At 39.3% G+C, this 20,566-nt stretch overlaps 1 protein-coding gene across 2 annotated transcripts in view; it reads left to right on the top strand.

The window, feature by feature from the left end:
* Positions 1 to 15,819, top strand: part of tm6sf2b (transmembrane 6 superfamily member 2b) — a 73,275-nt gene extending 57,456 nt beyond the window's left edge. For both annotated transcript variants that reach the window (XM_061977845.1, XM_061977844.1), the window contains 4 exons: positions 238 to 339; positions 404 to 496; positions 12,222 to 12,341; positions 15,524 to 15,819. In XM_061977845.1, the coding sequence (XP_061833829.1) occupies positions 238 to 339; positions 404 to 496; positions 12,222 to 12,341; positions 15,524 to 15,760 (552 nt within the window). In that variant the 3' untranslated portion in view covers positions 15,761 to 15,819. The remainder of the gene's footprint in view (positions 1 to 237; positions 340 to 403; positions 497 to 12,221; positions 12,342 to 15,523) is intronic.
* The last annotated feature ends 4,747 nt before the right edge of the window (positions 15,820 to 20,566 follow it).

Genomic DNA, 20,566 nt, shown 5'->3' with positions numbered 1-20,566 from the left:
GCATTCAAATGAATATGGCTTGAAAAGGATTTGCAAATCATTGTATTCCGTTTATATTTACATCTAACACAATTTCCCAACTCATATAGAAACGGGGTTTGTATGTAGCAAACTAACAGTGCTGAAAACAATACCTCTTGCTGCTTGGATAACTGATACTTCTTTGCCAAGTGATGACCCCCCAGAACAATTACCCATGCATGCTGTGTTGTAACGCTGGCGTCCTTCCACCTGCAGGCTCAGCACGCACAGAGCATGAAGCTCATCTGGCGACCCTTGGACCTGATCCTGGTGTTTCTCCTGTTGGCCGCCATGGCCTTCACCGTCCTCCGAGGCCTGGTGAGAGAACATCTTTTAAAATGAACGTCTCCGACGGTACTGACCGTGGTGCGTTTCACCGCAGGCGGCGCTGGACTCGCCGGTAGGAGCCTGTTCTTTCTACGTGAAGCACTACGAGCCCTACTTGCGGGATCCAGCGGGCTACCCCAGGGTGATGGTGGGTTCTATTTACCATGTGCTCCACTATTGTCTCTCTGAAGTCAAAACAGAGCCTATTATGTGGGCCACTTCCACAAGAGTGCCCTTATCTCCCCCACTTCGCTGATTAAAGAGACACTTGTATTACTGCAGCCTGGACGGATGAGGGTGGTTGCCTCTGTGTAGACACCGTCTTTGCTTTGTTCCAGATGGATAAGCCATTGTTTATGCTTTTATTTGCTCCTGGTGACCCGACGCACTTGGTGTTCACAGCCTTGTCAATAGGTTATCCGAAGACATTGTCGGGGACTCATTGATCAGATGGGGCCCATTGCATGCTGAGAACTTGATAAGCTAATCCTTCACACATAGACCCCCCCCCCCCCACCCAGCCCTCCTCGTCACTGTCACAGTGTGGATGTGTGCGCTGCATATAAACACGCATCCCAGGCTTTTGTGCAGCTGAAAAACAGGCAAATGTTACTGGTTGCATAAAGCTACAGTTATACACTATATTGCCAAAAGTATTTGGCCACCTGCCTTGACTCACATATGAACTTGAAGTGCCATCCTATTCCTAACCCATAGGGTTCAATATGATGTCGGTCCACCTTTTGCAGCTTTAACTCTTCTGGGAAGGCTGTCCACAAGGATGCGGAGTGTGTTTTTCGGAATTTCCCACCATTCTTCCAAAAGCGCATTGGTGAGGTCACACACTGGTGTTGGTCGAGAAGTCTCCGTTCTAATTCATCCCAAAGGTGTCCTATCGGGTTCAGGTCAGGACTCTGTGCAGGCCAGTCAAGTTCATCCACACCAGACTCTGTCATCCATGTCTTTATGGACCTTGCTTTGTGCACTAGTGCACAGTCATGTTGGAAGAGGAAGGGGCCCGCTCCAAACTGTTCCCACAAGGTTGGGAGCATGGAATTGTCCAAAATGTTTTGGTCAATCAATCAATCAATTCCTTTATTGTCATTGTCATAATAACACTTAAGTCATACATGTCCGCGGCTGCTAGCGATGTTAACTAGTGACTAACTGACTGACTGACTAACTGGTATCCTGGAGCATTCAAAGTTCCGTCACTGGAACTAAGGGGCCAAGCCCAACTCCGTAAAAACAACCCCACACCATAATTCCTCCTCCACCAAATTTCACACTCGGCACAATGCAGTCCGAAATGTAGCGTTCTCCTGGACACCTCCAAACCCAGACTCGTCCATCAGATTGCCAGATGGAAAAGCGTGATTCATCACTCCGCCGCTCTAGAGTCCAGTGGCGACATGCTTTACACCACTGCATCCCACGCTTTGTATTGGACTCGGTGATGTATGGCTTAGATGCAGCTGCTCGGCCATGGAAACCCATTCCATGAAGCTCTCTGCGTACTGTACGTGGGCTAATTGGAAGGTCACGTGAAGTTTGGAGCTCTGTAGCAACTGACTGTGCAGAAAGTCGGCGACCTCTTTGAACTATGCGCTTCATCATCCGCTGACCCCTCTCTGTCAGTTTACGTGGCCTACCACTTGGTGGCTGAGTTGCTGTTGTTCCCAAACTCTTCCATTTTCTTATAATAAAGCCGACAGTTGACTTTGGAATATTTAGGAGCGAAGAAATTTCACGACTGGATTTGTTGCACAGGTGGCGGCATATGACAGTTCCACGCTGGAAATCACTGAGAGCGGCCCATTCTTTCACAAATGTTTGTAGAAACAGTCTCCATGCCTAAGTGCTTGATTTTACACACCTGTGGTCGGGCCAAGTGATTAGGACACCTGATTCTCATCATTTGGATGGGTGGCCAAATACTTTTGGCAATATCGTGTACACACCTGAAGACCTCTTTATTCAATGTATGACAGATTACTCGAGCATGGGGGTCAGCAACCCGCGGCTCTCGGGACGCATGTGGCTCTTTAGCACCGCCCTAGTGGCTCCCTGGAGCTTTTTCAAAAATGGAAAAAGACGGGGGGGAAAATATATTTGTTGTTTTAATAATGTTTCTGTAGGAGGACAAATATAACACAAACCTTCCTAATTGTTAGAAAGCCCACTGTTTAATATGTTTGTGTTTATGCTTCACTGATGACAGTATTTGCCCAGCGACGTTTTGTCCTACTAATTTTGGCGGTCCTTGAACTCACCGTAGTTTGTTTACGTGTACAACTTTCTCCGTCGCTGCCACAGAAAGGCATGTTTTATGCCACTCCTTATTTGTCTCATTTTGTCCACCAAACGTTTTATGCTGTGCGTGAATGCACAAAGGTGAGCTTTGTTGATGTTATTGACTCACGTGGAAGGCTAATAATCCATGCTAACATGCTATTTAGGCTATCTGTGTGTACATATTGCATTATTATGCCTCATTTGTAGGTATATTTGAGCTAATTTAATTTCCTTTACTTACCGTATTTTTCGGAGTATAAGTCGCTCCGGAGTATAAGTCGCACCGGCCAAAAATGCATAATAAAGAAGGGAAAAAACATATAAGTCGCACTGGAGTATAAGTCGCATTTTTTGGGGAAATTTATTTGATAAAACCCAACACCAAGAATAGACATTTGAAAGGCAATTTAAAATAAATAAAGAATAGTGAACAACAGGCTGAATAAGTGTACGTTATATGAGGCATAAATAACCAACTGAGAACGTGCCTGGTATGTTAACGTAACATATTATGGTAAGAGTCATTCAAATAACTATAACATATAGAACATGCTATACGTTTACCAAACAATCTGTCACTCCTAATCGCTAAATCCCATGAAATCTTATACGTCTAGTCTCTTATGTGAATGAGCTAAATAATATTTGATATTTTACGGTAATGTGTTCATAATTTCACACATAAGTCGCTCCTGAGTATAAGTCGCACCCCCGGCCAAACAATGAAAAAAACTGTGACTTATAGTCCGAAAAATACGGTATGTCCTGTGAATTTAATTTATATTTGCATGCCTCATGACACTAAATCTGTATGTGATATTGGCTGCATTTCTTTTTCTGTGCCATGTTGTTCCAGACCACAGCAAACGTTACAATGTTGTTCCAGACCACAGAAAACGTTACAATGTTGTTCCAGACCACAGCAAACGTTACAATGTTGTTCCAGACCACAGCAAACGTTACAATGTTGTTCCAGACCACAGCAAACGTTACCCACCTTGCAAAGATTGTAATAAATCCATTAGAAGAAGACAGCCTGTCCTTTCCTTTAACTTGGGCAGTTTTAAGACAGTAATTTCCAGGAGTTATCTCACCTTCTGAGATACTTAATGTGTTGCCTTCACTATAACACTTAGATAAGGCTTTTAACAGATTAGTTGTTTGTATTTCTGGTCCAATATGGCACTTTCAACATGTTAAAGTTAAAGTACCAATGATAGTCACACACACACACTAAGTGTGGTGAAATTTGTTCTCTGCATTCGACCCATCCCCTTGTTCACCCCCTGGGAGGTGAGGGGAGCAGTGAGCAGCAGCGGTGGCCGCGCCCGGGAATAATTTTTGGTGATTTAACCCCCAATTCCAACCCTTGATGCTGAGTGCTAAGCAGGGAGGTAATGGGTCCCATTTTTATAGTCTTTGGTATGACTCGGCCGGGGTTTGAACTCACGACCTACCAATCTCAGGGAGGACACTCTAACCACTAGGCCACTGAGTAGGTTGGGTTGCCGACCCCTGCTCTAGCAAAACCTAAAACTAAACAAAAAAAAAAGCCCTTCCGAAAAAGTACTGGGGGGCGTTTATGATTGGCTTTTTGGCTGGGCACACTTGCATTCATCTCAACCTCAGGCTGAAATAACGAGAAACGCTCCAGTAAGTTGAATCATTTGACGACTTTATGAAGCGGGAAAAAATGGCTTTTACGAGGCAAATATTTGAAGATAAAGAAGACAGAATTCTTGGTAATGATCTAAATTGACGTGACAAATGAGTGGCAAAAAAAAAAAAAAAAAATCCAGGAAAATGCAAATAATGATGCTGCCTGTGATGGACTATTTTAGCCTTTTCTGTCATCCTGCTGGGCAGCACGGTGGGTACAGGGGTTAGCGCACAGCGCATGTGCCTTACAATACCAAAGTCCTGGGTTCGATCCTCGGGCCTTTCTGTGTGGAGTTTGCATATTGTAGTGGATTCTCCGGCTTCCTCCCACCTCCAAAAACATGCACCTGGGGATAGGTTGATTGGCAACACTAAATTGGCCCTAGTGTGTGAATGTGAGTGTGAATGTTGTCTGTCTATCTGTGTTGGCCCTGTGATGAGGTGGCGACTTGCGGAGGGGACACGCGGTAGGAAATGGATGGATGGATGTCGTCCTGCTTTAGAAGTGCGGTCAGACACTTTCGTTATGGTATTCTGCAATGCTGTGACTGGGGTGTTAAGTTTATAATTTCTTATTATTCCTTCTCGTTTTAGAAAATAACTAGAGATGTCCGATATCGGCCTGCCGATATTATCAGCCGATAAATGCGTCAAAATGTAATATCGAAAATTATCGGTATCGTTTTTTTTATTTTATTTTTTTATTAAATCAACATAAAAAACACAAGATACACAATTAGTGCACCAACCCAAAAAACCTCCCTTCCCCATTTACACTCATTCACACAAAAGGGTTGTTTCTGTTATTAATATTCTGGTTCCTACATTATATATCAATACAGTCTGCAAGGGATACAGTCCGTAAGCACACATATTTTATTTATTTTTTAAATTTTTTTAAAATGATTAAATCAACATAAAAAAATACAAGATACACACTTCTTTCTGTTATTAATATTATGGTTCCTACATTATATATCAATATATATCAATACAGTCTGCAAGGGATACAGTCCGTAAGCACACATGATTGTGCGTGCTGCTGGTCCACTAATAGTACTAACCTTTAACAGTTAATTTTACTAATTTTCATTAATTACTAGTTTCTATGTAACTGTTTTTATATTTTACTTTCTTTTTTATTCAAGAAAATGTTTTTAATTTCCATCCATCCATCCATTTTCTACCGCTTATTCCCTTTGGGGTCGCAGGGGGCGCTGGAGCCTATGTTTTTAATTTATTTATCTTATTTTATTAATTTAAAAAAAAAGTACCTTATCTTCACCATACCTGGTTGTCCAAATTAGGCATAATAATGTGTTGATTCCACGACTGTATATATCGGTTGATATCGGTAATTAAAGAGTTGGACAATATCGGAATATCGGATATCGGCAAAAAGCCATTATCGGACATCCCTAAAAATAACCTTGCATTTTCTTTGAATCTTATTAAAAACTTCAATAATGGTTTGGAGTGAATAAGAAAATGAGATGGAAAATGTACCTCTCTTTGACCATATGGTCAATTAATAATATATTAGGTTAAACTTCATACTGGTCTGGAGCCCAGGATGCACGCCAAATTTGCCACTTGCCAAGATTTTAAATTTGAGTTATTTCCCTAGTTTTAAAACCTATTTACTTAGTTTTAGTCATTAACTTTACATCAGGGGTGTCACTCATTTTAGCTCAGGGGCGGCATGGAGGAAAATGTGTGCACAGTGCACACGCGGGCCGGACTATTAAAATCGTGGCATTAAAACTAAAAAATAAAGACAACTTCAGATTATTTTCTTTGTCTTACTTTGGCCACAAATACAACAAACACATTCTGAAAATATTCCAATAAAAATATAGAAAAAAAATACCGGCAGCGGTAAAGTTTAGAGCCATGAAGGAAAGAAGAAAGTGAATGAATGTTTATAACTGAATACATTTACATATGCATAAAAATGGGTTTTTTGTATTATTTTTTTAAAATGAATTAAGTAACATTTATGACAACCTTTTACCAAAACAATATGGAATGTGAGATATAACAGGATAATGCATGCATTTATCATTTGTTTTCAAAACGGCTACAAAAAAGTGGGACCCCATTTTTATGACTTGATGGGGTCCCTGGCGCCAACACTGATGGAGTATTGGTGCGTGCAAAACAGCAGCAGGCGGCTGTGGCCTGCGGGCCGGTTCTAATAATAATCAAATATCATAATTAGATAAATAGATAATTAATTCGCTTTGACACCCCTGCGTTGCGTCATAATCTTAATTGTAGCATGAATGATTCTATGTCGTCTATTTTAGTTTCAAAATATAACAATTGAGAAAATAACTATTCAAATAAGATATTTTGGTTCTCCCCTTATAGAAAATCTTTTTTTTTTTTTTTTTTTACAGATTCTGCAACATCCCAAGGATGGACTCCGACTTAAACAAGTTGAAAAACTTATTCGGGTGTCACCATTTAGTGGTCAATTGTACGGAATATGTACTGTACTGTGCAATCTACTAATAAAAGTCTCAATCAATCAATGAAAAGCTTGATTTTAGAATTGCATGTTGAATAATGCTTGTTTTCAGGTTAAAATACTTATTCCTAAAAGTCCTGCTAATTTGTAGCAAATTAGCAGGACTTATCAAGTAAAATAACCATCTGCATGATGGGCAGATAATTTCACTCAATATAGTCTTTTTATCTTATATTTGGCTGGCTGTTTTTTTGCAGAGTGCATGGTCTGGAAACGGCCTTCAGGTAAAATCCCTTTTATTAGGTCAGACAAAACAAAAAGTAGTGCAGCAGGCACGTGCATCAAAAGGCAGAACACGCACAGGAAGGACAGGGAACGCTGCTGCAAATCGAGGTCCAAAGCAAAATGAGCCAGCGCCATCAACAGGCTCGGGCTGACATAAGAAGCATCCTGATTGGCAAACAGAGAGAGGTGTTTCCTTATTGCCAATTAGGGAGTGCCAAAGAGGGAGCCAGCGCTCAGACTAGATAAGTGGTGGTGGCAAACAGGAAGTGTAAATAAAAAAAATAGGAACGCTGGTCAGGAAATAATACAGAAACTAAGGAAACAATAAAAGTTTGAGACAGTCAAGAAAGGTCATGCAACAGAACCAATGTTGTATTAAACCCAAAACCAGTGAAGTTGGCACGTTGTGTAAATGGTAAATAAAAACAGAATACAATGATTTGCAAATCCTTTTCAACGTATATTCAATTGAATAGACTACAAAGACAAGATATTTAATGTTCCAACTGAGAAACACTTTTTTGTTGTTGCAAATAATCATTAAATTAGAATTTAATGGCAGCAACACATTGCAAAAAAGTTGGCACAGGGGCATTTTTACCACTGTGTTACATGGCCTTTCCTTTTAAAAACACTCAGCAAACGTTTGGGAACTGAGGAGACCAATTTTTGAAGCTTTTCAGGTGGCATTCTTTCCCATTCTTGCTTGACGTACAGCTTAAGTTGTGGTATTTTAGGCTTCATAATGCGCCACACATTTTCAATGGGAGACAAGTCTGGACTACAGGCAGGCCAGTCTAGTACCCGCACTCTTTTACTATGAAGCCACGCTGTTGTAAGACGTGGCTTGGCATTTTCTTGCTGAAATAAGCAGGGACGTCCATGGTAACGTTGCTTGGATGGCAACATATGTTGCTCCAAAACCTGTATGTACCTTTCAGCATTAATGGCGCCTTCACAGATGTGTAAGTTACCCATGTCTTGGGCACTAATACACCCCCATACCATCACAGATGCTGGCTTTTCAATTTTGCGCCTATAACAGTCCGGATAATTATTTTCCTCTTTGTTCCGGACGGCACAACGTTCAGTTTCTAAAAACACTTTGAAATGTGGACTCGTCAGACCACAGAACACTTTTCCACTTTGCATCAGTCCATCTTAATAAGCTCGGGCCCAGCGAAGCCGGAACCGTTTCTGGGTGTTGTTGATAAATGGCTTTGCATAGTACAGTTTTAACTTGCACTTACAGATGTAGCGACAAACTGTAGTTACTGACAGTGGCTTTCTGAAGTGTTTCTGAGCCCATGTGGTGATATCCTTTACACACGGGCGTTACTTTTTGATGCATTACCGCCTGAGGGATTGAAAGTCACGGGCATTCAATGTTGGTTTTCAGCCTTGATGCTTACATGCAATGATTTCTCCTGATTCTCTGAACCTTTTGATATTATGGACCGTAGATGGTGAAATCCCCAAATTCCTTGCAATATCTCATTGAGAAATGTTGTTCTTAAACTGTTCGACAATTTGCTCACGCATTTGTTCACAAAGTGGTGACCCTCGCCCCGTTCTTGTTTGTGAATGACTGAGCATTTCATGGAAGCTGCTTTTATACCCAATCATGGCACCCACCTGTTCCCAATTAACCTGTTCACCTGTGGGATGTTGCAAATAAGTGTTTGATGAGCATTCCTCAACTTTCTCAGTCTTTTTTGCCACGTATGCCAGCTTTTTTGAAACATGTTGCAGGCATCAAATTCCAAATGAGGTAAAATTTGCAAAACAATGTTTTCCAGTTAGAACGTTAAGTATCTTGTCTTTGCAGTCTATTCAATTGAATATAAGTTGTATGCTGTATCATTGTATTCTGTTTTTTAATTACGATTTACACAACGTGCCAACTTCACTGGTTTTGTATGACGATTGTTGACACGAGTACGGAAGAGTCTTATTCTCTCCGTCGACTGTCATACTGCAGCAATCGTTTGCACGCACATTCCATAGGTGCAAAATATAGACGCAAAAAAACGACCCAGAACAGATTTAGCCTTGATAAACGGCATTGCGTATGCTAAACAATTATATTTGTGTCTACCCTCTACTATATCTCTAATTTGCTCATTTAAGAGATCAGCTGCATGTGCTGTCAAGTTTGCATGTGTCTTAAAACACGGCCACCTTTAGTAGATCAGGTTCTTTGAGGTTAATGTTATGGAGCACAAATGTCAAACCCAAGGCAAACACATGGAAATGATATGTGTTAATAAAGTACAGTATTTTTCGGAGTATAAGTCGCACCTGCCGAAAATGCATAATAAAGAAGGAAAAAACATATAAATCGCTCTGGAGCCCGGCTAAACTATGAAAAAAAACTGCGACTTATAGTCCGAGAAATACGGTACTTTATATTTTTCTCACTAAATGTAATAGATTTTTTTATTTTGACAGAAAAAATATGTACTGCTTGAAATTGAATGCCTTTTAAACTTTAATAGTATCCAATATTGCAACAAATATTACAGTATATTATCCTAATTTCCCAAACTTTTTTGTCTATATACATAAAAAAAAAAAATAAAAAATTAATATCTGCTTGACTTAGGATTTTACTGCAAACTACCCACCAAATTAATACAAATGACAAAACATTTTACGGTGTTCTTTACAGCATATTACTGTAAATTGAAAAAAAGTACTCTTTTTTTTGCGTTAATATTCTGTTGATTGAGCTGCCACATTTTTACTGTAAAATCTGTTTTTAACAGTGTATTACTGTAAATGGAAGAATGACACATTTGTTTTTACGGTAGAAAAACTGGCAGCTAAGTTGCCAGAATAAAAAAAAATGGAACTTGTACCGTTTTTCCATTAACAATATGTTGTAAAAGAAAATGTAATAGTAAAATTCTGGCAACTAAGCTGCCAGCTTTTTCCGTCAAAAACAAAACAGTGGTACTGTTTTATATTTACTGTAAAATGAAAAAAACAAAAAAACCCCCCACTATTTTACAGTAAGATTTTGTAAATGTAAAGTTTTTACTGTAAAATCGACAGTCTACTTAAAAAACATTTGGTAACACTTTAGTATGGGGAACACATTCACCATTAATTAGTTGCTTATTAACATGCAAATTAGTAACATATTAATGCCTTATTCTGCATGGCCTTATTATACAACCAGTAAGCCATTAATTAAGAGTCTTCCCTCAATAACCTCAGAATTATTGCTTATTAGTAACCCTTACCCTTATATATTCCTCTAGTGTCCAAATAACTCTAAATTAAGTCTTTGTTACTTTAATAAGCAACTCATTAATGGTGAATATGTTCCCCATACTAAAGTGTTACCAAATATTTATATACAAACCCCGTTTCCATATGAGTTGGGAAATTGTGTTAGATGTAAATATAAACGGAATACAAAGATTTGCAAATAATTTTCAACCCATATTCAGTTGAATATGCTACAAAGACAACATATTTGAAGTTCAAACTGATAAACATTTTTTTTTTTTGCAAATAATCATTAACTTCACAATTTGATGCCAGCAACACGTGACAAAGAAGTTGGGAAAGGTGGCAATAAATACTGATAAAGTTGAGGAATGCTCATCAAACACTTATTTGGAACATCCCACAGGTGAACAGGCAAATTGAGAACAGGTGGGTGCCATGATTGGGTATAAAAGTAGATTCCATGAAATGCTCAGTCATTCCCAAACAAGGATGGGGCGAGGGTCACCACTTTGTCAACAAATGCGTGAGCAAATTGTTGAACAGTTTAAGAACAACATTTCTCAACCAGCAATTGCAAGGAATTTAGGGATTTCACCATCTACGGTCCATAATATCATCAAAGAGAATCTGGAGAAATCACTGCACATAAGCAGCTAAGCCTGTGACCTTCGATCCCTCAGGCTGTACTGCATCAACAAGTGACATCAGTGTGTAAAGGATATCACCACATGGGCCCAAGAACACTTCAGAAACCCACTGTCAGTAACTACAGTTGGTCGCTACATCTGTAAGTGCAAGTTAAAACTCTCCTATACAAGGCAAAAAACGTTTATCAACAACACCCAGAAATGCCGTCGGCTTCGCTGGGCCTGAGCTCATCTAAGATGGACTGATACAAAGTGGAAAAGTGTTCTGTGGTCTGACGAGTCCACATTTCAAATTGTTTTTGGAAACCATGGACGTCGTGTCCTCCGGACCAAAGAGGAAAAGAACCATCCGGATTGTTATAGGCGCAAAGTTGAAAAGCCAGCATCTGTGATGGTATGGGGGTGTATTAGTGCCTAAGACATGAGTAACTTACACATCTGAAGGCACCATTAATGCTGAAAGGTACATACAGGTTTTGGAGCAACATATGTTGCCATCCAAGCAACGTTACCACGTCCCTGCTTATTTCAGCAAGACAATGCCAAGCCACGTGTTACATCAACATGGCTTCATAGTAAAAGAGTGCGGGTACTAGACTGGCCTGCCTGTAGTCCAGACCGGTCTCCCATTGAAAATGTGTGGCGCATTATGAAGCCTAAAATACCACAAGGGAGACCCCCGGACTGTTGAACAACTTAAGCTGTACATCAAGCAAGAATGGGAAAGAATTCCACCTGAGAAGCTTAAAAAATGTGTCTCCTCAGTTCCCAAACGTTTACTGAGTGTTGATAAAAGGAAAGGCCATGTAACACAGTGGTGAACATGCCCTTTCCCAACTACTTTGGCACGTGTTGCAGCCATGAAATTATAATTATTATTTGCAAAAAAAAAATAAAGTTTATGAGTTTGAACATCAAATATGTTGTCTTTGGAGCATATTCAATTGAATATGGGTTGAAAAGGATTTGCAAATCATTGTATTCCGTTTATATTTACATCTAACACAATTTCCCAACTCATATGGAAACGGGGTTTGTAATTAATAATGAAATCCAGAGGCAAATTCATACATTATTCACTGTTACAAGCGGCCCTCTGATGGCAGCCTTAACTGCGACGTGGCCCTCAATGAAAACCAGTTGATATAGGAGGTGTACATTTGACCGTTTACAGTATTATCCTGATTTGAATATTTTACATGGAAAATCTCACTTCACTTTAGGACACTATTTTGTCGTTTCTTTTACGTCATGAATCCATGTTGGTTTGACAGATGCTGCACATGTTCTTCTATGGACTACCACTGCTGGGAGCATTTGTCTACGGTCTCCTGAAGCCGGGCTGCACGTGGATGTCTGACTGGACTATCTTCTTTTCAGGAGCAATGATTCAGGTACGACCATGAGACAGTGGTGTGTCGTCAGGGCCAGCAAGGCCTTCTCTGCTGGCCTAACATAATCAGAAATCATGATCATAATTAAAGATACAATTATTTTTTTTATTTACTTTCCCTAAATATCTAAAAGTATTCATATTCTCTTTATGTCATATTATGCTCCTTCCACTGCTGTTATTAGTTTAGAGTTTTTATCCAATCAGAATTCAGCTATCTTATGTTGCCATGCTGTACCAAATCTGCCCGAGGCCTTCAGAATCAACAATGCGGGCGCCTGTGTACTGTAAGTGAATATGAACATACAGTTGATAGACAGTTGCGATAGCCAATCAGATCACAAGTTGTTGACAGTAGCCTATCTAGGTAGCCTGATGTCAACGAGACTGTGATTGGATACTCACTTGTCATTCCAAAGTGAGTATCCAATCACAAGTTTCAATTTAGCAGGAAGCAAGAAGTGTTGCGCCTTATCCACACCGGGATAGCAGAGAAGGAGAACAAAACGTTGATTAGATGGCAGACACAGTCGTGGTCAAAAGTTTATATACACTTTGTTTCATCTGGCCACAGAACTTTCCTCCAGAAGGTCTTATCTTTGTCCATGTGATGTCAGATGAAACAAAAAGTGAGCTGTTTGGCCACAATACCCAGCTATATGTTTGGAGGAGAAAAGGTAAGGCCTTTAATCCCAGGAACACCATTCCTACCGTCAAGCTTGGTGGTGGTAGTATTATGCTCTGGGCCTGTTTTGCTGCCAATGGAACTGGTGCTTTACAGAGAGTAAAAAAAGGAGGATTACCTCCAAATTCTTCAGGACAACCTAAAATCATCAGCTCGGAGGTTGGGTCTTGGGCGCAGTTGGGTGTTCCAACAGGACAATGACCCCAAACACATGTCAAAAAGTGGTAAATGAATGGCTAAATCAGGCTAGAATGAAGGTTTTAGAATGGCCTTCCCAAAGTCCTGACTTAAACGTGTGGACAATGCTGAAGAAACAAGTCCATGTCAGAAAACCAACACATTTAGCTGAACTGCACCAATTTTGTCAAGAGGAGTGGTCAAAAATTCAACCAGAAGCTTGTGGATGGCTACCAAAAGCACCTTATTGCAGTGAAACTTGCCAAGGGACATGTAACCAAATATTAACATTGCTGTATGTATACTTTTGACCCAGCATTTTCAGTAGACCCATAATAAATTCATAAAAGAACCAAACTTCATGAATGTTTTTTGTGACCAACAAGTGTGTGCTCCAATCACTCTATCACAAAAATATAAGAGTTGTAGAAATTATTGGAAACTCAAGACAGCCATGACATTATGTTCTTTACAAGTGTATGTAAACTTTTGACCACGACTGTACATATTTGCAAGGCCATTTTCAAGAAAGATATTTAAAGAGAAACTACATCTTGTCAGCCAACTCCGGAAGCTAGCTCAGCTGTTCTGGCAATGAAATGGGGAAATGCTGGCCATTTCCACTCGAATAAGCCGACGACGAGCGGTGCCACTGGCTTATACGGCGTCAAATAGGTCCTACAAATTGCGAGTTAAAAATATTTAATTTTTTCACGTTTAATTTGTTTTTTGCAATTTTCATTTTCACAGTACCACATAGGATATGTTTTAATTGCTTATGCGTTTTAATTGATTTTTAAATGCGCCACAAAATAACCCGTTTGTACACTGTTGAGGTGTTTCAATGGTCAGTAGTGCATAAATGTTTTTTTGTATAGCATTTCTCCAGCAATGGTCATGCGGTGACATCAATTATGGTATTTTGGGAGGTAATCATTGAAGTCTGATATCGCTGAAGGCCTAGGTGGGAAACGCACTGACATCCACCGTAATGATACCAAGTACAAGAGCGTATCTAGTCGATACTATGATTAAATCAATATTTTTTATAGTCACAAAATATTTTTTCTTTTAAAATTCATATTATATTCATAAACTCAGTAAATACAGCCTTGGACATGAGGACTTTAAATATGACCAATGTAGGATCCTGTAACTACTTGGTATCAGATTGATACCTTATTTTGTGGTATCATCCAAAACTAATGTAAAGTATCCAAACAACAGGATACATTGTCAGCAAACCGAAGGTTCCCCCGTTATAGCGTTGACTAGGGATGTCCGATAATATCAGACTGCCGATATTATCGGCCGATAAATGCTTTAAAAATGTAAGATCAGAAATTATCGGGATTGGTTTCAAAAAGTAACATTTATGACTTTTTAAAACGCCGCTGTGTACACGGACGTAGGGAGAAGTACAGAGCGCCAACAAACCTTAAAGGCACTGCATGTGCATGCCGGCCCAGTCACATAATATCTACGGCTTTTCTCTCTCTCTCACACACACACACACACACACACACACACACACACACACACACACACACACACACACACACACACACACACACACACACACACACACACACACACACACACACACACACACACACACACACACACACACACACACACACACACACACACACACACACACACACGAATGCAAAGCATACTTGGTCAACAGCCATACAGGTCACACTGAGGGTGGCCGTATAAACAACTTTAACACTGTTACAAATATGCGCCACACTGTGAACCCACACCAAACAAGAATGACAAACACATTTCGGGAGAACATCCGCACCGTAACACAACAGAACAAATACCCAGAATCCCCTGCAGCATTAACTCTTCCGGGACGCTACAATATACACCCCCCCCCAACCCTGCCCACCTCAACCTCCTCATGCTCTCTCAGGGAGAGCATGTCCTAAATTCCAAGCTGCTGTTTTGAGACCTGTTAAAAAATAATGCACTTTGTGACTTCAATAATAAATATGGCAGTGCCATGTTGGCATTTTTTTCCATAACTTGAGTTGATTTATTTTGGAAAACCATTGGTACATTGTTTAATGCATCCAGCGGGGCATCACAACAAAATTAAGCATAATAATGTGTTGACTACACGACTGTATATATCGGTATCGGTTGATATCGGAATCGGTAATTAAGAGTTGGACAATATCGGATATCGGCAAAAAAGCCATTATCGGACATCTCTAGTGTTGGCCCATTGTGTTGTTTTAAAGCATTATATCCGCAAAACAATTCAGTAAAATTCATGAATCAAAATCCAACCTCTTTGTTGTCCACAGTGCCAGTGGGCTCACATCGGGGGGTCCTTCCATCCATACACCAAGGCTCCGTTTCGCGTCCCAAACGACGTCTTCTGCCTCGTTCTGGCAGCCAACTTGCTGTACGCCCTCACTCCGCTCCTGGTGGCCCTTCGTGTTCGCAGTAACCCGTATTTCTTCCTGAAGATAGCCTCCTTCCCTGGGCAAACTGGTCTGCCAAATAGTGAGGAGAAAGATACCAAGTATAAAGACAAATAGTCAACGTTGTAAAATATGTGATGACTTGAATTGAAAATAAAAGTTATAATTACAACAGATGCATTTTTATGTTGTGCTTCAATGGCTTCTATTCAAAATGTGTGAGGTTTCAATTCAATCTGAAAAATTTTTTACGTTGGGGGAAAAAAAACAAAAAAAAACTTGTGATCATTCGTTTAGGAGAGCATTAAAACATGTTATTTCGAGTTTAAGTTGGGTTTTGTTCCTGGCATAGATGAGAGGGAACATTGTTCCTCGCTGATAAAACATGGTAGCAACTTGGGTTGTACGGTATACCGGTACTAGTATAGTATCGCGGTACTAATGAATCAAAAACGGTACTATACTCTGAAAAGTACCGGTTCACCATATTTTTTTTACAGTCGTGACATTGTTGGTTTTACGAGCAAAGGAGCATATACGGCAGCGCACAATCACCGAGTACTTACAAGCAGACAGTTTGTAGACAGAAAAGGGAGAATGGACGCCTTTTGGCTTGAAAACTGACAATAAAGGTGAAGTTATAACACTGAAATGCCCTCAGGAAGCGGTGCTTTAAGACATGGCTAGCTAGTTAGCGGCTAATGTCCATCCGCAGTGTTTTAGCTACTTCTAAATCACTAATCCTCGTCTCCATGGCGACAAATAAAGTACCTTTCTTACAAGTATCATCCTTGCAGGACGAGGAATAGCTAAACATGCTTCACTACAGTCTATAAACAAATGCCATGGGTGGATCGACACCTGACATCCACTGTAATGATACCAAGTACAAGAGCATATCTAGTCGATACTATGATTACATCAATATTTTTTATCATCACAAAATATTTTTTCTTTTAAAATTCATATGACATTCATAAACTCAGGAAATATGTCCCTGGACACATGAAAACTTAAATTATGACCAATGTATGATCCTGTAACTACTTGGTATCAAATTGATACCTACATTTGTGGTATCATCCAAAACTAATGCAAAGTATCAAACAGAAGAATAAGTGATTATTACATGTTAACAGAAGTGTAGATACAACATGTTAAAAGAGAAAGTAAGCAGATATTAACAGTAAATGAACTAGTAGATTAATAATTCATTTTCTACCACTTGTCCTTAATAATTTTGAAAAAAATAATAGAATGGAAAATGACAATATGTTACTTCATATGTCAGCTGCTAAATTCGGAGCCTTTGTTTGCTTACTTACTAATAAAAGACAAGTTGTCTAGTATGTTCACTATTTTATTTGAGGACAAACTTGCAATAAGAAACATATGTTTAATGTACCCTAATATTTTTTGTTGAAATAAAGTCAAAAAATGCAATTTGTTTGTGGTACCCTTTATTTAGAAATGTATCGAAAAGTATCGAAATACATTTTGGTACCGGTACCAAAATATTGGAATAGAGACAACCCTAGTAGCAACATGCATCTGCCAGCTCACGATCGCACCCACGTCTCCCAGAGTGGTGAGTAGAGTACTAAATGAGACTCAGGACTACACAGCCTACATTGTCTCTTTTCTCGATTATTATTACTATTTTAAACATTATCACCTCTGAGCGCGTTTGTTGTTTCGGCTTCAAACTAGCACAGGAGAGAGATTGAACCCTTCTGATTAAAAGTTGATGAAAGAGTTTTCATAACTGCTCCGCAGGAAGCACCAGTGTGAGCACACAATGCAGAGAAGGTAGGTACTGTGTATTGGGACACTTAGGACTAACACTGGACAAAAGTATTGGGACACTTAGGACTAATACTGGACAAAAGTATTGGGACACTTAGGCCTAATACTGGACAAAAGTATTGGGACACTTAGGACTAACACTAGACAAAAGTATTGGGACACTTAGGACTAACACTAGACAAAAGTATTGGGACACTTAGGACTAACAATAGACAAAAGTATTGGGACACTTAGGACTAACAATAGACAAAAGTATTGGGACACTTAGGATTAACAATAGACAAAAGTATTGTGACATTTAGGACTAACAATAGACAAAAGTATTGGGACACTTAGGACTAACACTAGACAAAAGTATTGGGACACTTAGGACTAACACTAGGCAAAAGTATTGGGACACTTAGGACTAACACTAGGCAAAAGTATTGGGACACTTAGGACTAACACTAGGCTTAAGTATTGGGATACCTAGGACTAACACTAGGCAAAAGTATTGGGACACTTAGGACTAACACTAGACAAATGTATTGGGACACTTAGGACTAACAATTGACAAAAGTATTGGGACACTTAGGACTAACAATAGACAAAAGTATTGGGACACTTAGGACTAACAATAGACAAAAGTATTGGGACACTTAGGACTAACAATAGACAAAAGTATTGGGACACTTAGGACTAACATTAGACAAAAGTATTGGGACAATTAGGACTAACACTGGACAAAAGTATTGGGACACTTAGGACTAACACTGGACAAAAGTATTGGGACACTTAGGACTAACACTGGACAAAAGTATTGGGACACTTAGGACTAACACTGGACAAAAGTATTGGGACACTTAGGACTAACACTGGACAAAAGTATTGGGACACTTAGGACTAACACTGGACAAAAGTATTGGGACACTTAGGACTAACACTGGACAAAAGTATTTGGACACTTAGGACTAACATTAGACAAAAGTATTTGGACACTTAGGACTAACAGTAGACAATAGTATTTGGACACTTAGGACTAACACTGGACAAAAGTATTTGGACACTTAGGACTAACACTGGACAAAAGTATTGGGACACTTAGGACTAACACTAGACAAATGTATTGGGACACTTAGGACTAACAATTGACAAAAGTATTGGGACACTTAGGACTAACAATAGACAAAAGTATTGGGACACTTAGGACTAACAATAGACAAAAGTATTGGGACACTTAGGACTAACAATAGACAAAAGTATTGGGACACTTAGGACTAACACTGGACAAAAGTATTGGGACACTTAGGACTAACACTGGACAAAAGTATTGGGACACTTAGGACTAACACTGGACAAAAGTATTGGGACACTTAGGACTAACACTGGACAAAAGTATTGGGACACTTAGGACTAACACTGGACAAAAGTATTGGGACACTTAGGACTAACACTGGACAAAAGTATTTGGACACTTAGGACTAACATTAGACAAAAGTATTTGGACACTTAGGACTAACAGTAGACAATAGTATTTGGACACTTAGGACTAACACTGGACAAAAGTATTTGGACACTTAGGACTAACACTGGACAAAAGTATTGGGACACTTAGGACTAACACTGGACAAAAGTATTTGGACACTTAGGACTAACATTAGACAAAAGTATTTGGACACTTAGGACTAACAGTAGACAATAGTATTTGGACACTTAGGACTAACACTGGAAAAAAGTATTTGGACACTTAGGACTAACACTGGACAAAAGTATTTGGACACTTAGGACTAACACTAGGCAAAAGTTTTGGGACACTTAGGACTAACACTAGGCAAAAGTATTGGGACACTTAGGACTAACAGTAGACAATGACAATGTGAAATGGAATTAATTAATTTTTGTCCTCAAAATTCTACACACAATACCCTATAATGACAATGTGAAATTGAATCAATTCATTTCTGTCCTCTAAATTCTACACGCAATACCTTGTTGAATGGGGAAAGGCGGGAAACACCAGCAAAAGGCGGTCCCGTCCATCGCTGCTTGCAGCTTTAATTAAAAACATTTTTGCATTCTAAATATTAAATAAATATGATCAAATGTCATCTTACAATGGTGCATACGGGAGCTGCGCAATTCAGCCTACAAAGCCCTTGAAAAACATCCGAACATTTTAAAAAAGCGTTTTCAGCTAAATTTATTGTGACATTATGCTTAGTACATTCAGCACACCCCTTATGGTTGAGGGATTCACATTAGTCACATAATTTTGGTCTTGATCTCTGTATGTATGACGAGATTATCGCAGATCTTCAAGATGCAACCTTTCAATCAAATTTGAATAATAGGATATTGAGACTGATTTGGTGGATTTAAAGATTCCTTTTTATTTATAAATGAAATTGTAAATGGGTATTTGGTGGGTACATTTTGAAATGTATTGTATTGTACTGTTTTGTATATTATATGATGATGCATATTTTAACTGTGGGTCCCTGTCCATAAGCTGTGTGCTTCTAGGGATGACCTTTTTGCAGAACGGACAAGGATATTAAACAAAAGAAACAATAATTAAATACAAAACGATGTCTGTAAATAAATAAATAAACATCCCACATACATACGCTCCCACATACATACTGTGGACGCTGCCCAACACCAAGACGCTGAGAAGGCTTCAGTTCTCACGAAAATGGGTTTATTTAACAAAAGGCAGGGGAGGGGGTATACATGTAGTCAACTACCTCCCAGTTGGGGTACTTTTCATCATGCAGTTCATCACATTAGCTTTGTCCATCACTGGTTGCCTGACAACAGACACAGCATCAATTAGTCGGCAACCCAACATGTGGAAAGAGCCAAAAAACAACAAAAAACAAATCTGTCTGGAGCAGCAAAAAATGAAAAGCCATATACAAGTCTTATAATGAAGGCAACACGTAATATAAGTGTCTATATTAGCTATAATAGCCTACTATCAAAATGACTGTCGCAGGCTGAAGCAAACCTTCGTTGACAGAAATGTTGAAATGTAATATTTATTCTACACATTTTTACAACATTAGAAACCATTAGTAAATCAGAGGCTACTCAGAAGGTGAGATAACTCCTGGAAATTACTGACTTTTAATGGCC

The sequence above is a fragment of the Nerophis lumbriciformis genome, linkage group LG18, assembly GCF_033978685.3.
Source record: "Nerophis lumbriciformis linkage group LG18, RoL_Nlum_v2.1, whole genome shotgun sequence".
Lineage (NCBI taxonomy): Eukaryota > Metazoa > Chordata > Actinopteri > Syngnathiformes > Syngnathidae > Nerophis > Nerophis lumbriciformis.
The sequence above is the reverse complement of the archived record's forward strand: the minus strand, read 5'-3'. Positions and strand labels throughout refer to the sequence as shown.